The sequence below is a fragment of the Scardinius erythrophthalmus genome (genome assembly GCF_964197995.2).
Source record: "Scardinius erythrophthalmus genome assembly, chromosome: 13".
In the NCBI taxonomy this organism is placed as follows: Eukaryota; Metazoa; Chordata; class Actinopteri; order Cypriniformes; family Leuciscidae; genus Scardinius; species Scardinius erythrophthalmus.
Window position 1 is genome coordinate 19,080,249 of NC_138233.1, and position 20,291 is coordinate 19,100,539.

General features: G+C 37.7%; 1 protein-coding gene across 1 annotated transcript; it reads left to right on the top strand.

The window, feature by feature from the left end:
* The first annotated feature begins 24 nt into the window (after nucleotides 1-24).
* vimr2 (vimentin-related 2) lies at nucleotides 25-14,317 on the top strand. The gene is made up of 10 exons (XM_081382085.1): nucleotides 25-243; nucleotides 1,223-1,364; nucleotides 1,668-1,829; nucleotides 1,996-2,115; nucleotides 3,773-3,868; nucleotides 4,379-4,516; nucleotides 6,701-6,823; nucleotides 10,448-10,558; nucleotides 10,631-10,755; nucleotides 13,099-14,317. The coding sequence occupies exons 1-10, from the start codon at nucleotides 143-145 to the stop codon at nucleotides 13,139-13,141; spliced, it is 1,161 nt and encodes a 386-aa protein (XP_081238211.1). The 5' UTR covers nucleotides 25-142; the 3' UTR covers nucleotides 13,142-14,317.
* Nucleotides 14,318-20,291: the final 5,974 nt, after the last annotated feature.

A 20,291-nucleotide genomic window follows, 5' to 3' on the forward strand; every position in this document is an offset into this window, starting at 1 on the left:
TCTTCTGACACTGTTGCCCTAGTTAGTCTACTTTGTGTTCAGTGAGAGATCCCACAAGCGTGTGTGACATTCTCTGCCCCGCCGTCTATATAGACCCCCGGCTTGTGCGGTTGTCATCATCTCTTGCTTTCCTGCTGCTGTCATGGCCCTGCTGAGAGTGTCATCGTACCGTAAGCTGTTTGAGGAGGAGCAGTGGAGCCAGGCTGCAGGACGCTGTGGAGTCCAGGCCCGCTCCGCTGCCAGGTCAGTGCTTTTAGATCTGAAAGCCTTACACATATTGCTGGTACATTTTAAATGAATGTATTGTAATCAGCATAGAGCTGCTATTTTGGCATTTCAAAGCATTCCTCCATGTAAAAGTTTATTGGCTAAACATCTACAAAATCAATATTGTTGGCCAAGTTTAATTTTCACTTTGTTTCTTAAAAAAATAATTTATGATTCACATCTGGAGTGGTTATCATTATTATTGTATGAAAAAGTTTTGGGTCAGTAAGTTTCTTATGCTCACCAATGCTGCTTTTATTTATTTAAAAAAACTTTAATATTGTGAAATATTACAATTTAAAAGCTGGTTTCTATTTGAATATATTTTAAAAGGTAATTTATTCCTATGAAGTCATTCCTCCATTCTTAGTGTCACATGATCCTTCAGAAATCATTCTAATATGCTGATTTGCTGCTCAAGAAACATTTCTTATTATCAATGTTGAAAGCAGTTGCACTGCTTAATATTTTTGTGGAAACCATGATACAAGTTCCTCTTTCTAGGATTCTTAAAGCATTTATTTGAAATGTACTTTTACTTTCTCTCACTTTTGACCAATTTAATGCAACATTTTTTAAAGTATCAATTAAAACCAAACCCTTACTGACCCCTAACTTTTGAACTGTGGTGTGTATACTGTATGTTTCTTAGTTTCCTAAAATACTTGACACTGAAAAGTTTTCAAATGTTTTCTATTTACTTGTATGGATAAAATATTTACCCATTTAACCCATTTTTTTTTAACTGTACCATGTAGTCACACTAGGAGTTCTGTGTGAATGATTTAAACTGACTTCACTCTTTATTCTTTGAATTATAAATACACTGCATAAATGTGTTATTAGTTAAGCTCTCTTGTGTACTTCCTCTTTCCCTTTAATATTGTTTGCCTGCTTTGCTTAGAAAATAAACATGCCATTTCAGACATTAGAAAGCTTTCAGTCTGTTTGACAGGGGTAGAGTGCCTGTGAGTGAATGTCCCGAGCTGGATTTTGCTGCAGCTCGTGCCCTAAACAAGGAGGGTGTGGCTCGATTTGTCAGTGAGCGCTCTGTCATCGCTGCCCTCAACGATCGCCTGGCCGGCCTCATCAATGTGGTGAGACATGAAAATGTTCACACTCACACCCAAGGTTCTGCTGGGTAACAACCAGCTGTGCTCATGCTGAATCTAATGGTCTCCCTGTGTGTGGCCCAATTATCATATTTCCATGATGATGTTTAACGGGGTCAGTCATTTGCCAGAGGGTGTGAAGAAAATCATATTAAGGCCATGAAGATGCTGTCACGGTGTCCTCTACTGCATAGTGTAATATGATACAACATTTTGAGCATAAGCCATTACTCATATATATTGCATGTCCTCTAATCTCATACGTTACCTTATGTGTGGCTGAGGTAGGTTCGGTCTCTAGAGGAGGAGAATGAATCTCTTGAGGCTGAAATCATTGAGCTGGAAGAGAGACTAGAGTCAGAGCAGATCACCACCACCACCACCGTCAGCATCAGCAGCCCTGCCGACTACAGCCTGGAGGCTGTGATAGAGAGGCTACGGAAAGAAAAGGTACCACTCAGAAACTCTGGCCTGAGTGGTGATGGATATTTATGCTTTACTTGATAATATTACATTGATTTAAGCTGTGTGTGTTTTCTCCTCATATGTCAGTTTCTTTAACACAATCTATTCTGTTGATTCTTTATTTGCTGCTTACTGGTTGTTTACCTCTTAGGAGGAGATTTTATGTAACACAGAGGAGCTGAAGGGTGAGCTGCGGTGTCTGCAGATGAAATATGATCAGGTGGTTGAGCACAAGACTCTCATCCTGCAAGAGCGAGAAGATGTCTCTTTGGTAATGAAAAATGCCATGAAAACTGCTGATGTTATTTGATATGTGATACACTGAGCCACATTTAAAGATAGATATTATAGAAAAATATACATTTTACATGAACAAGTTTTTCAAACAGAACATATCCAATCAAGTGTTAATTTACTATTATTTATATACTAATATACAATATTTATATATTTTGAATGAGCTTTTATTTGTATATTTTCAGTTTTCATTTTAATTTTAGTTTATTTCAATTACTAAAACCTATTTTTAAGTTTTAGTTAACAATAAGCTTAACCATAAACACTGATCAAATATACAACATTTTTTTGTCTTGAATAAGAAAAGTTTATCCTTCATTTTATGATAGGATGGTTTCTCAAGTTTAAAATAAATGTCACATGCCTTGTTTGATATTTTGTTATCTATTGTAATGAAATTCATACATTTAAGTGTGGCTTAAGTGTATCCAAATACTTTTTGGATGTCACAATGCAGTATTGAACAGTAAGTAGTAATTTAACAGATAAGCAAAACAGAAACTGAATCACCATGCCACCTCTCCACTAGATTCAAATCGCTGCATTCATACCCCAGAATATATAACTTAAGTGAAATTCTACACTTTACCCACCACTAGATGGCAGTGTTAGCCTGTGCTGCGGGTGGGGTGTTCTGGCTCCAGTGGTGTGTGTGAAAGTCCCTGGAGTGGCACAGCACAGCTGCTGCTCCCAGATCCGCTCTGGAGAGTCCTGATTACAGGCCCCACTGACTCCCGGCCAGCGGCCATTCTGAAACCCGAGCTGCTTTCTGTAGAAACCACTCCGTCACCCCACAGATGTCAGAGCACATCTCCAGTAAAAGAGCAGATGTGGGAAAGCTTTCACCGTGCCTAATAATTCACTCATTCAGCCTCTCATATCTCGTAGATGCAACAGAGCAGGGCTTAGCGCTCAGGCTGGACTGAGATGAGAATAAAACAGGAAGAGATCCAAAGAGGTAGTTATGATGGAGCCACAAGTATAATATAGTTGCAGTTGCATAAGTTAATATACTTTAGAGATATAAGCCTGACGTTCAATTTACAGTTTTGTACTGTCACTAGTTTAATTTCACTAAACTGGTTTTAACAATAGCAGTGGTTATATGAAAAAAAACTGGCATGAGAATGTATGATTTTAAGCACCAGTGCTGCATCTGGCTGGAATGTGTCTCCACCATAGTGAAGTTCAGCCCTTCGGTGGTGTGGAATAGAGGAAAGTAATTCGGCATCGAAATGCTGTCTAGACTCTCTCCCGTACTGGGCTTGTGTTCAAGCTGAGATAACGGGAACAACGGCCACTGTGCCAATTCTGGGCTCCGGGGAAGCTTGTGTGTGTGCTGTGCGCGTCCTCTGCCGCCCAGATCCATCGTCACACTGCAGCATTCACATGCAAATGCTTTCATTCTGAGTAATTGAATTCATCGCCAATTAATCAGGCACTTAAGATACCCAGATGAGCCGAATAAAATCGGGAACGTTAGGCTACGTACTGTATGTGGATCTCCTCTCCCCTGCATTGCAGTCTCTGCCAGAGTACAACCTGGTGGCACTGAGGATGCTCGTGATAGAAGATGTAGAGGGTAAGTGCATTGTGTTTGAATTGACCTTTATTTCCACTTCCCCACTCAGGAGGTGGATGCAATTACCACTGACTGCCTAGCCCTTCGAGAGCAAGTGGCCATCTATGAGGAGCAGCTGGCCGCCATGGAGAGGCAGCACCAAATGGTAAGGCCATGCAGAATGTGGCGTGAAAAACACTTCTTGTTACTTCTTATTTGAAATCGGAAAATTTTGGCACGGGCTTGTGGGGTTTTTGCTATTTAAGGTGTCTCCTCTGATCGTAAGGGGAACAGGTTTAGGGGAGCGGAGACTGACAGGAAACACGGTTCCTCAAACACAGAATGAAAGAATGTAGTACACAGGGAGTCTGCGGGTACGCAATGGCTGGAAACAGGGAAATATCTGTTGACCTCCCTCTGGGACGTGCGGTATAACTCACTCCTTGCGTATGAAATGAAAACAGAAGTTCTTTTTGTTTTATTAACTGCTATTATTATCTTGATACATCTGCCGCTCTCTCATTATGTTGACGAGAACAAGCTGAGACTCAGACTCAATCTCCTTTTCATGAACACTTCATTGGGGCCAGATTAATGAACAGCTGACCTATCTTGCACAGGCAGATATTGTTACCTGAGTAGAAACCAAAAGTCATGAAATTGCATTTGTTCACAGAGACTGGAGAAGCTGAGTGAGCCCAGGCCTCTGGATGAAGGTTCTCCCGCTGTATCCCTGCAGTTCCCAACCTTTGATATCACTCCAGCCATCATGGACATCAAGGAGTACTACAGCGAGCTGGCTGAGAGCCTCACGGTGAATTACACACCAGTATATACTCCAGTGGTCTGTACAAGCTAAATTGACAGCTTTGGTGGCATTTACCCTACTGTTAAAAAATTTGGGTTCAGTGCGATTTTTTATTTAAAGAAATAAATCCTTTTATTCGGCAAAGATGCGTGAAATTGACTAAAAGTGACAGTAAAGACAGTTATAATGTTACAAAAGATTAATATTTCAAATAAATATTGTTCTTTTGATGAACTTTCTATTCATCAAAGAATCCTGAAAAAATTGTAACATGGTTTCCACAAAAAGCAGCTGTTTTCAACATTGATAATAATCAGAAATGTTTCTTGAGCAGCAAATCATCATATTATTATAATGATTTCTGAAGAGATCATGTGACACTAAGACTGGAGTAATGATACTGAAAATGTAGCTTTGCCATCACAGGAATAAATTGCAGTTCAAAATATATTAAAATAGAAAACTGTTAAATTGCAATAATATTTTACAATATTAATGTTTTACTTTATTTTTGATCAAATAAATGCAGCCTTGGTGTCGTCTTTCAAAAACATGAAACATTCTTAAAGGATTAGTTCACCTCAAAGCTGAAAATTGTGTCATCATTTACTCACCCTCAAGTTGTTTTAAACCTGTATGAATTTCTTTCTTCTGCTGAACACAAAGAAAGATATTTTGAAGAAAACAGACTGACTTGGGTCCCATTGATTTCCATAGTAGGAAAAAAAAACACTATGGAAGTCAATGGGACCCAAGTTACAGACATTCTTCAAAATATCTTTCTTTGTGTTCAGCAGAAGAAAGAAATTCATACAGGTTTGAAACAACTTGAGGGTGAGTAAATGATGACACAATTTTCAGCTTTGAGGTGAACTAATCCTTTAAGACCCCAAACTTTTGAATGGTAGTTAATGTTGATTACCATAGAAAATAATTTAAAAATAGAGTAATAGTTAGAGAAAGGCAATTACAATAAAAGTAAATGAAACCAAGGTTTAAGGTTTTAAAGGCTGGAATGTGAAATGTAGTGTTAAAAAAGTCTGAATTCTACATTTTTGCAGTGGGACTATTATTTTATTTTATGTCAGTTATTTTATAATTGTTTTCTGCTGTAATCAACATTGTGCCACATGCTGTCAATTGAGTTTGTATCAACTTGAAACATTCCTTTTGAAAGATCTGGTCCCCCACCATCCACCCACCCCCACACTCAAAAAAATTACTATTCTGTGGGACAGAAAGGAGAAATGTAGCATAGTGTTCATGCTGCTCTTTTCCATATTATGAAAGTGAATGGGGATGGACACTATCCAGCACTGAGAAGGAACAAAAAAGTTCAATATTCCCTATAAATGAGGACAGAATTGTCTTTTTGGGTGAACTAACCTCTTAACACAACTTGTATTTGTGCTTGTATTTTGTATTTTCCTTCCTCTTTCACACTTTACTTCAGAGGGCAGTTTTGTGGGACAGAGAGCTCTGTCCACATCTAGCACAGAGCACTATTGTCCCCTCTGTGTCTTTTAAGGAGTGAGGGCTCCCTAAAGGTCATCCTACAGCACCAGTGCCCTCTGACCCTGTTTGCCCCAGGAGTAGCTGCTCTTGACTGGGGTCGCGGTGGTAATCAGAGCTCTGGAGCGCTTCCCAGGCTCCTATGCAGAATGGGTCTGGAGAGGAGAAGAGAGCACTTCTACACCAGGACACTGGAGAGCCTCTATAGGCTCAACAGTCTTCTAGTGTGTGTTTGTGTGTGGGTGTAAGATAAGCAGGCCAAGAACAACTCCTGCTAGTGTGCTAGTAGTCGTACATACACAAAAACCAGTTCGCACACACACAAACACATCCTTTACCACCATTCTCTGTTTTCATTTGGTCTGCTTTTCTATTCATTGCTCTCTCAGGTGGTCTCAGAACCATAAACTGGTGCTTTGTTTCATTAGCACCGCACAAGGTCCAATTGTCTCACTCACAATTGATATTGATTGGGATTTGGGGGAACAGTAATTGGAGGCTGATTTTTGACTGGTTGCACCTGCTCACCTGATGGGCCTTCATTTGCTCTTCTTTCTTCTGGGAATAATCAGTGATTCATCTTCACTGCCTGCTCTCTATAGAACTCTGCTTCATGGGTGGTAACTCTTCTTTAGAGATGCAAGAAACCTGAATCTGTAAAACTTTCCTGCATTTAAGTTTGAGTCCGCTGCCGCCGTTGATGCTGCAGGAAAGGGGAAGGAGGAGCAGCTGGCCAAGTTGACTGGAGGAAAAGTGAAGGACATCTCTAAAGAGACTGACGTGAATGTCCTCAAGAACTTGGTGAGTGAGTTTCCTCTCAACGACACAATTGAGCTCTGACCCATCAAAAGACACTCCAGCACTCCAGACTGCCCTTAAAATGGTTGCAAATGAGGCCTAAAACAAAACTTTTTCGACAATAATTTAAAATTTAGTTTACATTGTCTGTGATATTGAGACAATGATATTGTCTCATTTAAGTGCACACCACTGTTTTAGTTGCAAAGAAATTATTTTTATGAATTATTATGAAATGTCTCGAACTCACTCTTGAGTTAGTAGTTCAAGTCAGACCCACTCGGTGAATCGATCAGGGGTGCGTTTCCCGAAAGCATCGTTGGCCAACTATGGTCGCAAGTTCCGTCGTTACCAATAGAGTTCAATGGACATTGCGATGAACTTGCGACCATAGTTGGCCAACGATGCTTTCGGGAAACGCACCCCAGATGAGTTACTGAGTTCACAAAGACTCCCTCACTGAACTGCTAGTCATTATTTCAGTGATGATAGATTCTAAATGAACTGGGAACAATGTAAAAACTTATAAATATTTCACTAAAAGTATCATTGGTGTATCACAATGTCATGTCCTCAGTCAGACTGACAGCGGAGGAATAAAGGAAGAGAACTCCTGCTGCCCAGAGTGTTTATTCTAAGAGATTGGACCAGGAGGATGTGAGGAGTGTATAGTCTATAACAGTGTTTATCTCTCTCACCGTCTTCCATTATGAACAATACATTTCACAGTCTGCCAACGCACTCTCTCTCCCAATCATAAACTTCATAAACTTCACACATTCCTGCAGTGCCTTGGGAGACAGCAAATCGTACTGAGCCGTAGTAATAAAATCTCACCTGTCAGCCTCCCTCACCGGCATGAAGAGAAACTTTAGGTTGAAAAAGAAAAGAGGCAGGGAAAGAAAAAGTGATGGATGCGTTAGCGTACAGGGAAATCATTCAGGATTTATGTTTGAAATGATTAGGAGCCGCTTGCTGACTTAGTTTACATCCTGAAGAGCAAGGAAATCATTGGTCAGCCACAACTCACACCTTAACATTTGAGAAAACAATCAAGGTGGTTAGGTTCTAATTATTGTGGTTGTGGTCGTAGCCCCTCTCTTAAAATAAACCGACCGTCTCTAACCACAATGCTCACTCTCATAACACAGGATTCTGTTTGCTGATCAGTGATGGACAGTCTGAACTGCTTCATCTTGCTTCCTCCCTTCATACTACATTCTCTTTTAGTTTGCTCTCCTCATTTCTCCTCTATCAGTTGTGTTTCCTACAGTAGCTTGTGTCAAAAAGCTTTGCAGGTAGGATAATGAGTAGGAAGGCATCAATACACATTTGAATCCAGTTTTTATGTTGTCTCATCTCTACTAAAATGCCTTCAAACAGTCAGTTTTTGAAAGCAGCATAAATGTCTCCTTCACAGTCTATGATATCCAATTCATTGTTAGCAGTTCAGTGGTTGGTGGAAAGAATAATGACATCTTAAAAGAGCGGTTGATTTAATTTCTAGTGTGAAATATGCATTGTTGTCAATATATATTTTTATTTAGGAAGCTCACTTGAATTTTTTAGATAATGACTTGACGAGTGATTGACGATTTAGATAATTGTGACCCTGGATCACAAAACGTGACGGGTATGTTTTTGGCAATAGCCAACAATACATTGTATGGGTCAAAATTATTGATTTTTCTTTTATGCCAAATATCATTAGGCTATTAAGTAAAGATCATGTTCCATGAAGATATTTAGTAAATTTCCTACCGTAAATATATAAAACATTTATTTTTGTGAGTGAATGCAGCACAATCGCGAACATAAATGGACAACTTTAAAGGTGATTTTTCTCAATGTTAGATTTTTTTGCACCCTTAGATTCCAGATTTTCAAATAGTTGTATCTCAGCCAAATATTGTCATATCATAACAAGCCATGCATTAATGGAAAGCTTATTTATTCAGATTTCATGTGATCTCAGTTAAAAAAAAATGACTCATATGAATGGTTTTGTGGTCCAGGTTCACAATTGTGTTGTCTTGGAAGACTATTTGAAGGGTCATTGACAAATAAATGTCTTAGGTAAAGAAAAGGAACTATCTTTTGAAATTCTAATTTTTTCTTAGAAAAGTGCTCTATATATTCAAGTTAGTTTCATGTGGCTTGCAATTTTTTTAATGCCTTTAAGACAAAATAGATACATTTGAGTCTAAAAATGTCATGTGGTGAAACCAAAGTAAAAAGTATTAACTTATCTTGAATACATGTGAGAAACATTTTTCAATATATTATAGAAAAGTAAAAAAAGTGTTATTTTATTTTAGCATTTTTTAGGTTTGCACCACATGACATTTTACAACCTGAATTAACCTTTCCTTGTTATAAAAGGGTCAAATAATCTTCCATTTTAGAGACTTATTGACCTTGACACATGAGTGACACATTAATGAGGCTTTTCTACATTAAATTAAGGATATTATGCCCCAATAAATGATCAAAATGAATTTTTATTTAAAACTTAAAACATACTCATGCATAAAAGAGATGCACTGAAGGCATTGTATATATAAATTGCATGTTTAATGTATTTTTGAATAAAGGGATGGATCCAGACAACAACAACAAAAAGTTGTCACTGACCCTGAATTCAGTTTCTTTAAAACGCTGTCTATGATGTTACTGATTGACCTGGCAGCAGGGCAGCTGTCTTCAGTTTCACCCTATCTCTCCTGCCATTAAGAATGGATACTAGTGATCTGGTTGCTCTCTGAGACACTTTGGCTAAACAAACTGTTGGTGGTGAAATCAGGTCTCGTTTAGCTGTGTATTACGGCAGAGACACGGCTAGTTTTCTCCAACCAACCAGACCGCCTTACTCTTAATCGAGACCCAAAGCAGAGTAACAACCACTTTCATCGGTTGACGTATCATCAGCTTGTTAATAACAGAGCTCGGAGCCTCCCAGGATCTACCTGAAAGAGAAACAGAGCGTGCAATCTCCATCCATCTCTGACAGCTGACTGTTTAACTTACCTGATTACAGTAATTACTCACAGCAGGGCAGCTCGTGCACAGAGGTGTGGCTGACAGTTCTCTGTGTTGTGTTTGTTGAAAGGTGAATATGCAAAGTGAAATGTCAACAGTTTTCAGACATGCTCGCACAATTACTAATTTAAGACCAAAATAGGCATTAATTACAACATCATGTTTTGTTAAGCACAGCTCTTTGTTGTTATACATTGTGTATCTGCATTTTCATGTTTATGCATAGTGTCTTTGGACATAATTTAGCTGTCCACATTGCAGTTATCAAAACAATGAAATAAATGGAATTATTGAAATTGCATGGTGACAAATCAAAACTATCCGTCAAATTGTATAAATCACAGCTCTGCACACTCTGGACAATCACACCAACTTCACATGATGCCATCTAAGGTGCTTTTTAAAGAGTATTGAAGGACCTCTCATATATGCTGGACACTTACTGGATGCTTTTCCTCTTTGGTACAAATGCATACATTAATACATTATTTTAAGCATAAGCATTTAGATTAAAATGCGATTAAAGATCAGAAATACACATTCAGTCAGCTCAAACGTTTGACTGGTGCTGTATATGTGTAATTGCAGATTGCAGAGCTGCAGAAAGAGGTGGCAGAGCTGGAGAAGCGTGAAGATGAGTTGGAGGCTGAAACAGAATCCAAGAAAGCCAAATACCTGGAGGAGATAGAAGAGCTGGAGGTACAAGCACTCGCTGTTCATATTTTTCTGCAGCAGCTCTCAGCATCTCACCAGTGTGTTGTTTCTGTCCAGAATTACATTTGTCAGCTGGAGGACGAGGAGGCTGATCTTCAGTTCCAGATGAAGGATCACAGTGGGGACTATGAAGAACTGCTAAATCAGAAGATGAATCTAGACATTGAGATTGCTGCTTACAGGTGTTACATGTTATCATCACCATCACTATTGCTCATACATGATACACTACCTTTGAAAGGTTTGGGGTTGGTAAAATTTTTTATGTTTTTAAAAGAAGTCTCTTATGCTCACCAAGACGCATTTATTTGATCTAAAACAGTAATATTGTGAAATATTATTATAATTATAATTTATTCAATTGATGGCAAAGCTGAATTTTCAGCAGCCATTACTCCAGTCTTCAGTGTTACATTATCCTTCACCTTCACAAAGCTGAAAACAGTTTAATGTATTTGTGAAAACCGTGATCCAGTTTTTTAGGATTCTAGTTCGAAAGAACAGCTTTTATTTGAAATGGAAAAATGTTATAACGTTACAAATGCTTTTACAGTCACTTTTGAAAACTTTTAATTAATAAAAAGGGAAAAAAAAAAAAATCTTACTTACCCCAAACTTTGGAATGGTAGTGTAAATCTTGCAGCTTATTGCAGAGAGGTGTGCTGTTACTTTTCTAAGTAATCAGTGGTTGATAAAATGGACAAACCAGAGTATCATAGATGTTTGAGGGTGGACTCTTTTAGACGTGAATCAGTAAACAACAACTTAAACCGACCTTAGCAAAAGCCCTATCAATCAACCCTAGCATTGTGACAGTTTTTAGTATAAAACCGTATTAGTATAAAACGTTAAATATGACAATAATGGAGGTAAGACAAAAAATAAATTGAAAGAAATAAAATAAAAATAAATCATAAAATATAAACAATAATAATCCCCCCTCTTTTAAATGCATTTTTACAGGTAATAAAGGATATATGTGTTAAATTATGTCATTGCACTGCAGAGTAAATGACTGTGACACAATTAACTATTCCTGAGGCCAAGATGGGTCACAGGAAGCGCATCCCCTTACAGTCGCAGAAAGCATGAAGTAATTTCCTTCTTCCCTAAACGCGTGTCTTTTCATGGCATCACCGGATTGGGAATACTCCCAGTCTCCTCTGATGTATGTGGCATGATGACGCATGCACAAGGCATCCCTTGAAATGCCCCTAAAATAGAGGTTCCTGGCCTTTGAGGTTCAGGAAGCGACCAACTTACAAACAAAGGCTCATTAAAATGGACAGAGGGTGCTGGTTTTGTCTTAGTCGACAGGCCATGCAGCTGTTGTCCCAACTCTGTGCCTTCTGCATATGTACATCATTTTTATCAATTATAAACTAGATTTATATTACAGCTGCTTTCTCTTCCTTCATGAATAAGAGATGAAGGCTTGGCTTGTATGTTCTTGCAGACTTTAGAGAGCTGTCTGCTCGACAAACCCCTAATGACACCATGCTGCCTTCTCAATTGCCATTTGGCTTGGGAAAAATCCCAAATACAGTTTTTGCCAAATTCCGAGCTTCTCTGATGCCACATTCAGCATCATTATCAGTTCAAAACTGTACAGACTGCACATCATTCATTCCAGCATCTGTGCCGGCCTCTCGACAGACATTTTACCATGCTATACAGTTGCTTAAGATTATCCTTAGATCAGGGCTACATTGAGCCCTGTGACACTATACGTTTCCATCCAAAGCTGCGAATTTAACTTAATTGGAATATTACAGAAAACATTTGTAAATAAAGCACCTTTCCATCCCATCTGTTCAAGAGAACAAAATCGTCACTTCCTGGAAAAGTGGTGCAAAATATCTGTAATAAAAAGGGAAGTTGCTGCAATCAGAGAAGCCACTGTGGCTCTTTTTTCCAACATCATAAATGACTTGCGTCTCAGAACATGCAGACAAAATGCAATAAACACTGTCATGTTACCTTGCCTTCTGGTGCCTGGTGTTTGGGAACGCAATTGTTCGAGACGCTTCTGAGAGGGAGTTGAACCAAATCATTCTGATGACAGACTTTGGTCCAGGCATTTCAGAATTCAAACCAACATTTTAGATGCTGTGCAATGTGATTGGTCCACTGCTTAGTCCAGTTACCCAATCACATTCTCTGTTGAGGCAAAATCAAAAGGTTTTGTTTTGTTAATGTGAGGGATTTATTCGGGAAATGTGTTTTCATCGTAGTTTATGCTCATGTTTTCTTGTCAGATAAAAAAATCTATCCGCCTCAATTGAGTGCAAAACTTTTTATATAGGCATTTTTTTAATTTATGTGCATCTTGGCATTTCCATCCAGTGTTTTTTTTTTTTTATGCAGTATCCCAAAATATCCCAAAACAGCTACTGAGATTCAGGTTGGTTAGCAGTGAAATAGTTACCCTAACCTTTCACTAGTGCAGATGAAAGGGGGGAACCTCAAGCTACGTTTTGGGTCAAATAAATGCAGACTGAGTTGTTGTTTTTTCCCTGCTCCAGGGGTTTGGTTGAAGAAGAGGTGGAGAGACTGAGCTGCTTGTAAGATGCAAGACTGTGATGCTCTACTCTGGACTGAAGCAAACACAAAGAAACGCTAAAACCACATAGTTCAACCCTTAACAATGAATCTCACAAATCAGGATAGTAAAGAAAACAGCTGTCAGACACACTTAACCTTCTGAGCAGATGTAAAGCTTCACTGACAGATGAACTTCAGGGAGTGTGTGCAAGCTCATTGATAACGGGTCAGTGGCAGGTAACCCGGGGTCTTCAAGAAGCAGAAGTGGGAGTGTTGGGGGATTTTCAGCACAGGAATCTTCTACTTGCTGTTTCATCACTGATCACTGAACATACATGCACTATACTGTCAAAAAGTTTGGGATAAGTAAGATTTATTTTTAAAGAAATCAATACTTTTGTTCAGCAGAGATGCATTAAATTGAACAAAAGTGACAGTAAAAGGTATTTGTAAACTTACAAAACATTTTTATTAAAAAAAATGCTGTTCTTTTGAACATTCTATTCAACATAGAATTTTGAAAAATATTATCATAGTTTCCATAAAAATATTACGCAGCTTAACTTTTCAACATTGATAATAATAAAAACTGTTTCTTGATCAGCAAATGATCCTATTAAAATGATTTCTGAAGGATCGCTTGACACTGAAGACTGGATTAATGACCCATCACAGGAATAAATTACATGTTAAAAAATATATTGAAACACAAAGCAGTTATTTTTAATTGTTATAATATTTCACAATTCACTGTTTTTACTGTATTTTGGTTAAATAAATGCAGCCTTGGTAAGCAGAAGAGGCTTTTTCAAAAAAAAAAAAAAAAAAAAAAAAAGATCTTACCAACCCCAAACTTTTGAATGGTAGTATACATTCATGTTTCATTCACACTGGAGTTGTATCACTCTGCAGATAGAGCCTGATGACAGACACTTTACCTTTAACCTTTCCTGTTCTATCAAAAGCTGCCATGTGTACTTAGACAGATGAAGATTGTAGCTTGACTACACACAAACTTTTGATTGGATAAAACATACATATTGACAGAGACAGAAACTAAAATTCACGAATAACTCTAGTACTCCACATTTTTCATTGACTTGTTGGACTTTTTGCTTGTCCCTTATGATATGCAGCTAGTTTTTAATTGAACATACTGACTCTCTTCTGTGCAACAGCGTTTAAATAAATCTTTGCCTTTAAAAAAAATCATTCAGTCTTTTTTCTTCTGAACTCTACACTGTAAAAATAAAAGGTGCCTGGAGGAACCTTTTGGGGTGCTTCACTTCGCCACACCGGCGGAACCGTCTGTAGATCCTCTAGGCACCCTTTAAAAAGGGGCGGTTCTCTGAGGAACCACACAGGTTTCCTGAGGAACTCTTATATTAGGCACTGTGTGGAACCACTTTGGGTGCCTCCAGGAACCAAATTTCATTTTTTTTTTTATATTTAATTTCATGTTGTTACTATGGTTACCTTTGACATCTATTATAATAAACAAATTGAACCAAATACAAAATAAGAACTGTTTATTACATATTTGATATTCATTCTTATACATTTCCATGCACATGGGGAAAAAAGCTAACTACAGATTAATATCAATGAATACACAAAAAAATAGTATAATACATAAGCAACATGAATAATCAACCATGTATATACAATAGATAAACAAGAAAAGACATCTCAACAAAATGCATGGAAACACATATGTTCCACGAAATAAATCAATGTAAAAAAAATTACATTTGAACTAATTAAAAATGTCCATCATACTTAACTTTAAAACATTTGTGTTTCAGTCCGATGGTTAGTCTGACATCACTGTTTCCAAGTCCAAAAGCTCTATCAGATGCCAAAAACAAACAAACAAACAGTGCTAATATACACTCATTGTGCTGTAACCTTTATCTCTATACTGAAATCTCAGATGGTTAGTTATTCAGCTATTTTGAATCATAAAATGTTGAAGTCCGGGATGCCGTTAGACTGGAGACTGTAATGTACACTATGGCTTTTGAAAAGCTTAAATGTGCGACTTGAATCAACAGTGTTCATAAATGGTTGTTGAGTATTCTCATGAAACAAGATAGAGGAAGTAGAAGTAGATGCTTCGACCCGGAAACAGAGTTAAGGTGCAGTAAAATGATCTGTTGTTCTGTGAATGTTCACTGGTGAATTCCAGTCATTTCAATAAGAATTCACACGATCAGCAATTTCGTTTGTGGTCAAAAATGTCACTATGGGACCAAGTTGGTGTGAGGTACTTAAAGAGTTAGAAAAGTGAAAAGGTACAGCAGATTCGTTTTCCGTTTGGTTTCCCTCTTTTCTGGTGGATGGTCCAGGCACTTCAATGATTTTCAGGTCAGGAGGACTTTTATTCTTGTTCAAACTTGTATTTCAGCTTACCATGATCCCTGCAAAGTACAAAATTTACTGTAAGTAAGGTTATTAAAGTGATAGTTGTGAAATTTAAATAATTTCCTCAGCCTTGTGACGTTCCAGACCTGTTTGACTTTCTGTCTGTGGAATCCAAAAGCAGATCTCAGGCATAATGCAATCCCAGTCACCGATCGCTGACAATGCATGAAACACAAGCAGAAAACAATTGTGTAAATCATTCATGAAACCATTCTTATGTACACTTGTCTAGTTCAATTCAATGCAACAATTTATGTAAAAATGGTTAAGCTCCAAAAATGTCCCAGAAAAGATCCTAAAAAAAAATCAATGAGTTCACAACTCATGTGTTATGGGTTGTGTTGCGTCTTCTGAAGCCTAATTGCTTTTTCCTATTTTTTTTTTTTTTTGTCGAAAAAGACTAAACTTGAAGCTATAATTCAGAGTTAAAATGTCTATAGCATTTTTTGTGAATCAAACCTGTGATATTATTTTTCTGAGTAACATGAATGAGATTTGAGATCATGAGAAAAGATTTTCAGAGAGTAACTGATTAAAAAACACAAGTACACAGTCAAACAATACAATTTCACACAGAGAAAGTTCATAGTAATAAAGTACAGCATGTGGTGCAGGTAACTTACTGTAATTCAATGTTGCCACTGAAATGTTCAGATTATTTTAGAAATGTAGCCTAATGGTTGTTCTGGGGAAACAAAAGAACAAGCTGATTATTCACAACATAATATTTATTGACCAGTAAATGGAGAGAGAATGAGGGCACCTGTAGTAAGTAAAGTTAACGTTAGGTTAAACAAAAACAGAGCAAACAATAACCTGTTTTTGTTATTCATAACAAGCGCCAAGAGAGAATTTTCTAAAGTAGTTAGGCTATATCAGCAATTTGAAGACACAGTTGTACAAAATATGTTGAATTGAATGACTAAATCAATCTAAGACAATAAGTCAATCATTTCCATTTGTTCATTAGATCAACGTAACTTAACTGTTAGTTAGCATCGCGGCTAAAACCTTCATACCAGATACTGTGCAATAAACGAGTGGTAAACACTGTAAAAACGTAGTAATGTATAATAAATTTAGTTTATATATATGTGTGTTTAAATATATAGTGAGTAGACTCTGTATTTATATTTATTTGGCGAGTTTACAAACCTTGTAATGGAGAGCCGAACAAACGGCGGAAGCTTTGATGAGAGGAGCCGTTACTTTCCTGATGACGTCGATCAGCTGAGCTTTGTTGCGCGCGAGCAGCGCAAGCATATCTGAAGCGACGACAGCAGAGGAATAGCAGCAGTTTCGTGACAGAATAATACTTTTCTCCTCCTGCTTCTTCTTCTTCATATAATATTATTATTATTTAGTGTTGTTGTTTAAGGTTTAAATGACTTAATAAAATAGGCCTATACTAAATATTTGTAAGCTACCCAAGTGAAAAAGAATAGGTTACTGTTAAATGTATTAAAAATGCATTAAAGGGGCTAAATGCAACTTTTCCCCCAAAATAAACGTAACAATAGCCTTTTTATTTGACCATGTATGACTCAAACATCTCCTGATGAGCATACTGACACCTTGTCAGCTCACAGTGGGTGCACCTATAAGCCTGTATCCTATTTTTCCTATTTTCTGTCGGGTCGGATTTTTCGCGCGCTGTCTGCGGATGTGACGTCAAGCGCGTTCATGTTAAACGTTTCAGATCACTCTGCCACCACCGCTAGTCAGCAAACAAACTTAGTTTCTCAAACAATATATGTATTTGACTGTTCTTACCTCTGTAAACATAATGTAGACTTCTTTGCAGCGGATGACTTGTGAAGTGTGCACTTACGAGAGCGAGCAGAAAGGAAGAGCAGTTCCGTTTTTTGGCCACAGGTGTCAGTCGCGAGTTTAAATTTCAGAAAAACGCATATAGCCCCTTTAAAGTATATTTGTATTGTAGGTCTACTAAAAACACACTCAAGTACATTTTTAATACATTTAATAGTACGTCTTTTTTACCTGGGTATGTATACTGAATCAAACTTAAGTAGCCTATAATAATAATAATAATAATAGGATAATAATAATAATAATAATAATAATAGAATAATAATCTAATTCGGGCCTCACTGAACCATTGGGTTCCTCCAGATGCTGGCTTTAACATAAGAGATCTTCCAGGAACCACTTAAATGTTAAAAGATCTTCCAATAACCCTTTTATCGCATTCAAGTTCCTCTATTTTCCCCCAAAGCACTTCGAGGTCTCATGGTAATGAAAAGGTGACTCCAGAACCTCTGAACTAAATACAAAGTGCTTAAAGGATCCCATAAGTTCCAGCAAGAACCTCAAAGATTGTCAATGCTCCTCCAGTAACCCTACTATAGGAAAAAGAGCTTTGAGGCACCAAAATTACATTTTGAAGTTCCTTGAGTATCCAACAGGATTCTTGAGGCTCCTTTAGTTTTTACAGTGTAAGTTGAGTACGTTTCACTTTTTATGGGAGTGTTTTCTGCCGACATGGACTTGAAAGAGACCGCAATCGTCCTTCTGTCAGTCAAGTGCCGTATCGTTTCACCACCTTTGAAGTCTTGGAGAGGAGCGCTGTGGAGTTTTACCCAGCAAGCCCTTCAATCTTCATACTGACCCTCACTTGTAAGCGCCCTGTGCTATTAACCCTATCAGAGGCTTGTTATCTGTGCATTTAAGATGAAAAATGCAGCTAATAATGGATTAGATAAGATTATCCAGGACCCGTGAATTCCTGTTGAATTGAAGCCCATCCGTAAGGGCTGCGGTGTGGCTGAACGGACCTGTGCAGCCAAACTGACTCCTTTAATTCTGTGGATATGAAACATGGCCAGCAGGAGAGGAAGTCACTCTGTCTTTGGGGCCCTTATTTTCACTGCTGAGGTACTTAGTCATTCTTGTTGCCCAAGGGCACCAGATCACCCTGAACCTCCCCCTCTTTAAATACACTCATCCACCCCAAAGCCTTCAGGGTGCTTCTGATGAAGTATGGGACCCTGGGCCTGGTCGGCTGGCCTGTGGGGACTTTAGTTTGCTTCTGGCCTTTCCTGAGGTTTGACAATGGGAAAGAGGAGGGAAGGATCTGACATCAGCAGGAGGGGATCAAAAGGTCATGCAGGGAAATCTGGCTGGGCATTTTCTTATTCGGTGCGCAATGTTTTGCATCTTTTTCCAGCTTGTTTCTGTCTCTAATGTGATGAATAATATGTTCTCATTATTTGCTAATTTGTTTACCGTGTGCTGATGTACCTCAAATTAAATTTGATCAATGAAACATTTCTTAAACACAGGCAATGCCTTTTTAAATCAATTTGCACTACATTGTTAATTTCGTAGGGATGGTGGGTACGTCATTTACAATTTCATTTTGTCAATTTTCCCAAATTGAAAAACAACAACTTATCCAGGCTGAAAACAAATGATTAAAACCGAAACGACTGCTCTTTAAAACATTAACAGAATTATTTTGATGATAATGGCAGGTTTGGACATGATGTATTAGTATGGGAGTTTTTACCCCTCTCAGTGGACCCTTATGGGAGGTTTGAGGGGCTATTAACCCCTTGTAGGCCAGCAGTGACATTGAGAGGTCAGAGGCCGGTCTTCCTTTTAGCTTTCAAACCTTGACAACTTGGCAGTAGGGGTCAGTCATCAAAGCTGAGGTTTGGGTCAGCGGTCAGTGACACCCCTGGCCTTTTAATCCTGATGTCCTTGATGAGAAGTGAAAATGGAGGCAGAGATTGAGGGAGAGACATCTATGAATAACAAAGATTAAAAACCAGCTCCTAATCTTCACTAATACTAATGCTAATGAAAGTTTACACACCTGAGTCTGGTCAGTGTTATTGCTACCCAGAAGGCCAGCCTGTGTGTAAGAACGAATACACTGTTGTAAGTAATAAGGTTTAAAATAAGAAAAAGATGTTGAATAATTAATAATTAAAAATTAAAGAATTGGAAATTAGATTTTGCATAAACAAAATGGAGCCTTTTAGGGCCATAAAGATTCATTCACTTCATTGTGACATTACTTGAATAATAATTAAGCACATTTTCTCCCCAAATGTTCATCACCTTGCTTAGTGCATTCAGAGTATTTTTTTATTTTTTTATTTTGGTAGTTAACTTTTTTTTTTTTTTTAATTATACCAAAATATTTTCAATGGTGGTTATCATTATTATCATTATTGTAATACAGTATTTTTTTTTTCACAATCAAACTTCCATGCTTTATTTATTAAATATATTTAAATATAGATAAATGTAATTGTAAATCATTTTAAATATTACTTTTTTATTATTATTATTATTTAATACAAAAAAAACAATGTCATAATGCCAAAAAAATGGAATGGTACTAAAAGTGGGTTCATTTCTTTCTTTCAATTTTGGTTTGAAATAAGACCCGGACATGTTTAAATTTTCCCAGTCATGTTTAGATTTACCCTGTTCCCCACACATATTACAGGGGAATTTCACATGAAGAATGGCATCCAACCTTGCATAAAGTGGTCATTGGCAATACCTTATGATATTTGAGCCAAACAGAACATGCTGTTTCAGTCATGAAAAATTGGATTAGGAATTTAAGGTAATGTTCACTACGAGAGCAGCTTGTGATTCAATTCAGTGTTCACCTCTTGATAGACACACTTGGCTGTTTTATCCCAACCTGACCGACTGAACAAATAATCAAAGTCCCTTTGAAAGAGAAAACTCATTTTTAAGGTTCAAGTAT

Bases quoted from the DNA above. Each gene is read 5' to 3' on its own strand.
- vimr2 (XM_081382085.1), top strand. From the start codon at position 143: ATGGCCCTGCTGAGAGTGTCATCGTACCGTAAGCTGTTTGAGGAGGAG. The intron at 244-1,222 runs GTCAGTGCTTTT...TCTGTTTGACAG, and splicing joins CAGGCCCGCTCCGCTGCCAG to GGGTAGAGTGCCTGTGAGTG. The intron at 10,559-10,630 runs GTACAAGCACTC...GTTTCTGTCCAG, and splicing joins AGGAGATAGAAGAGCTGGAG to AATTACATTTGTCAGCTGGA.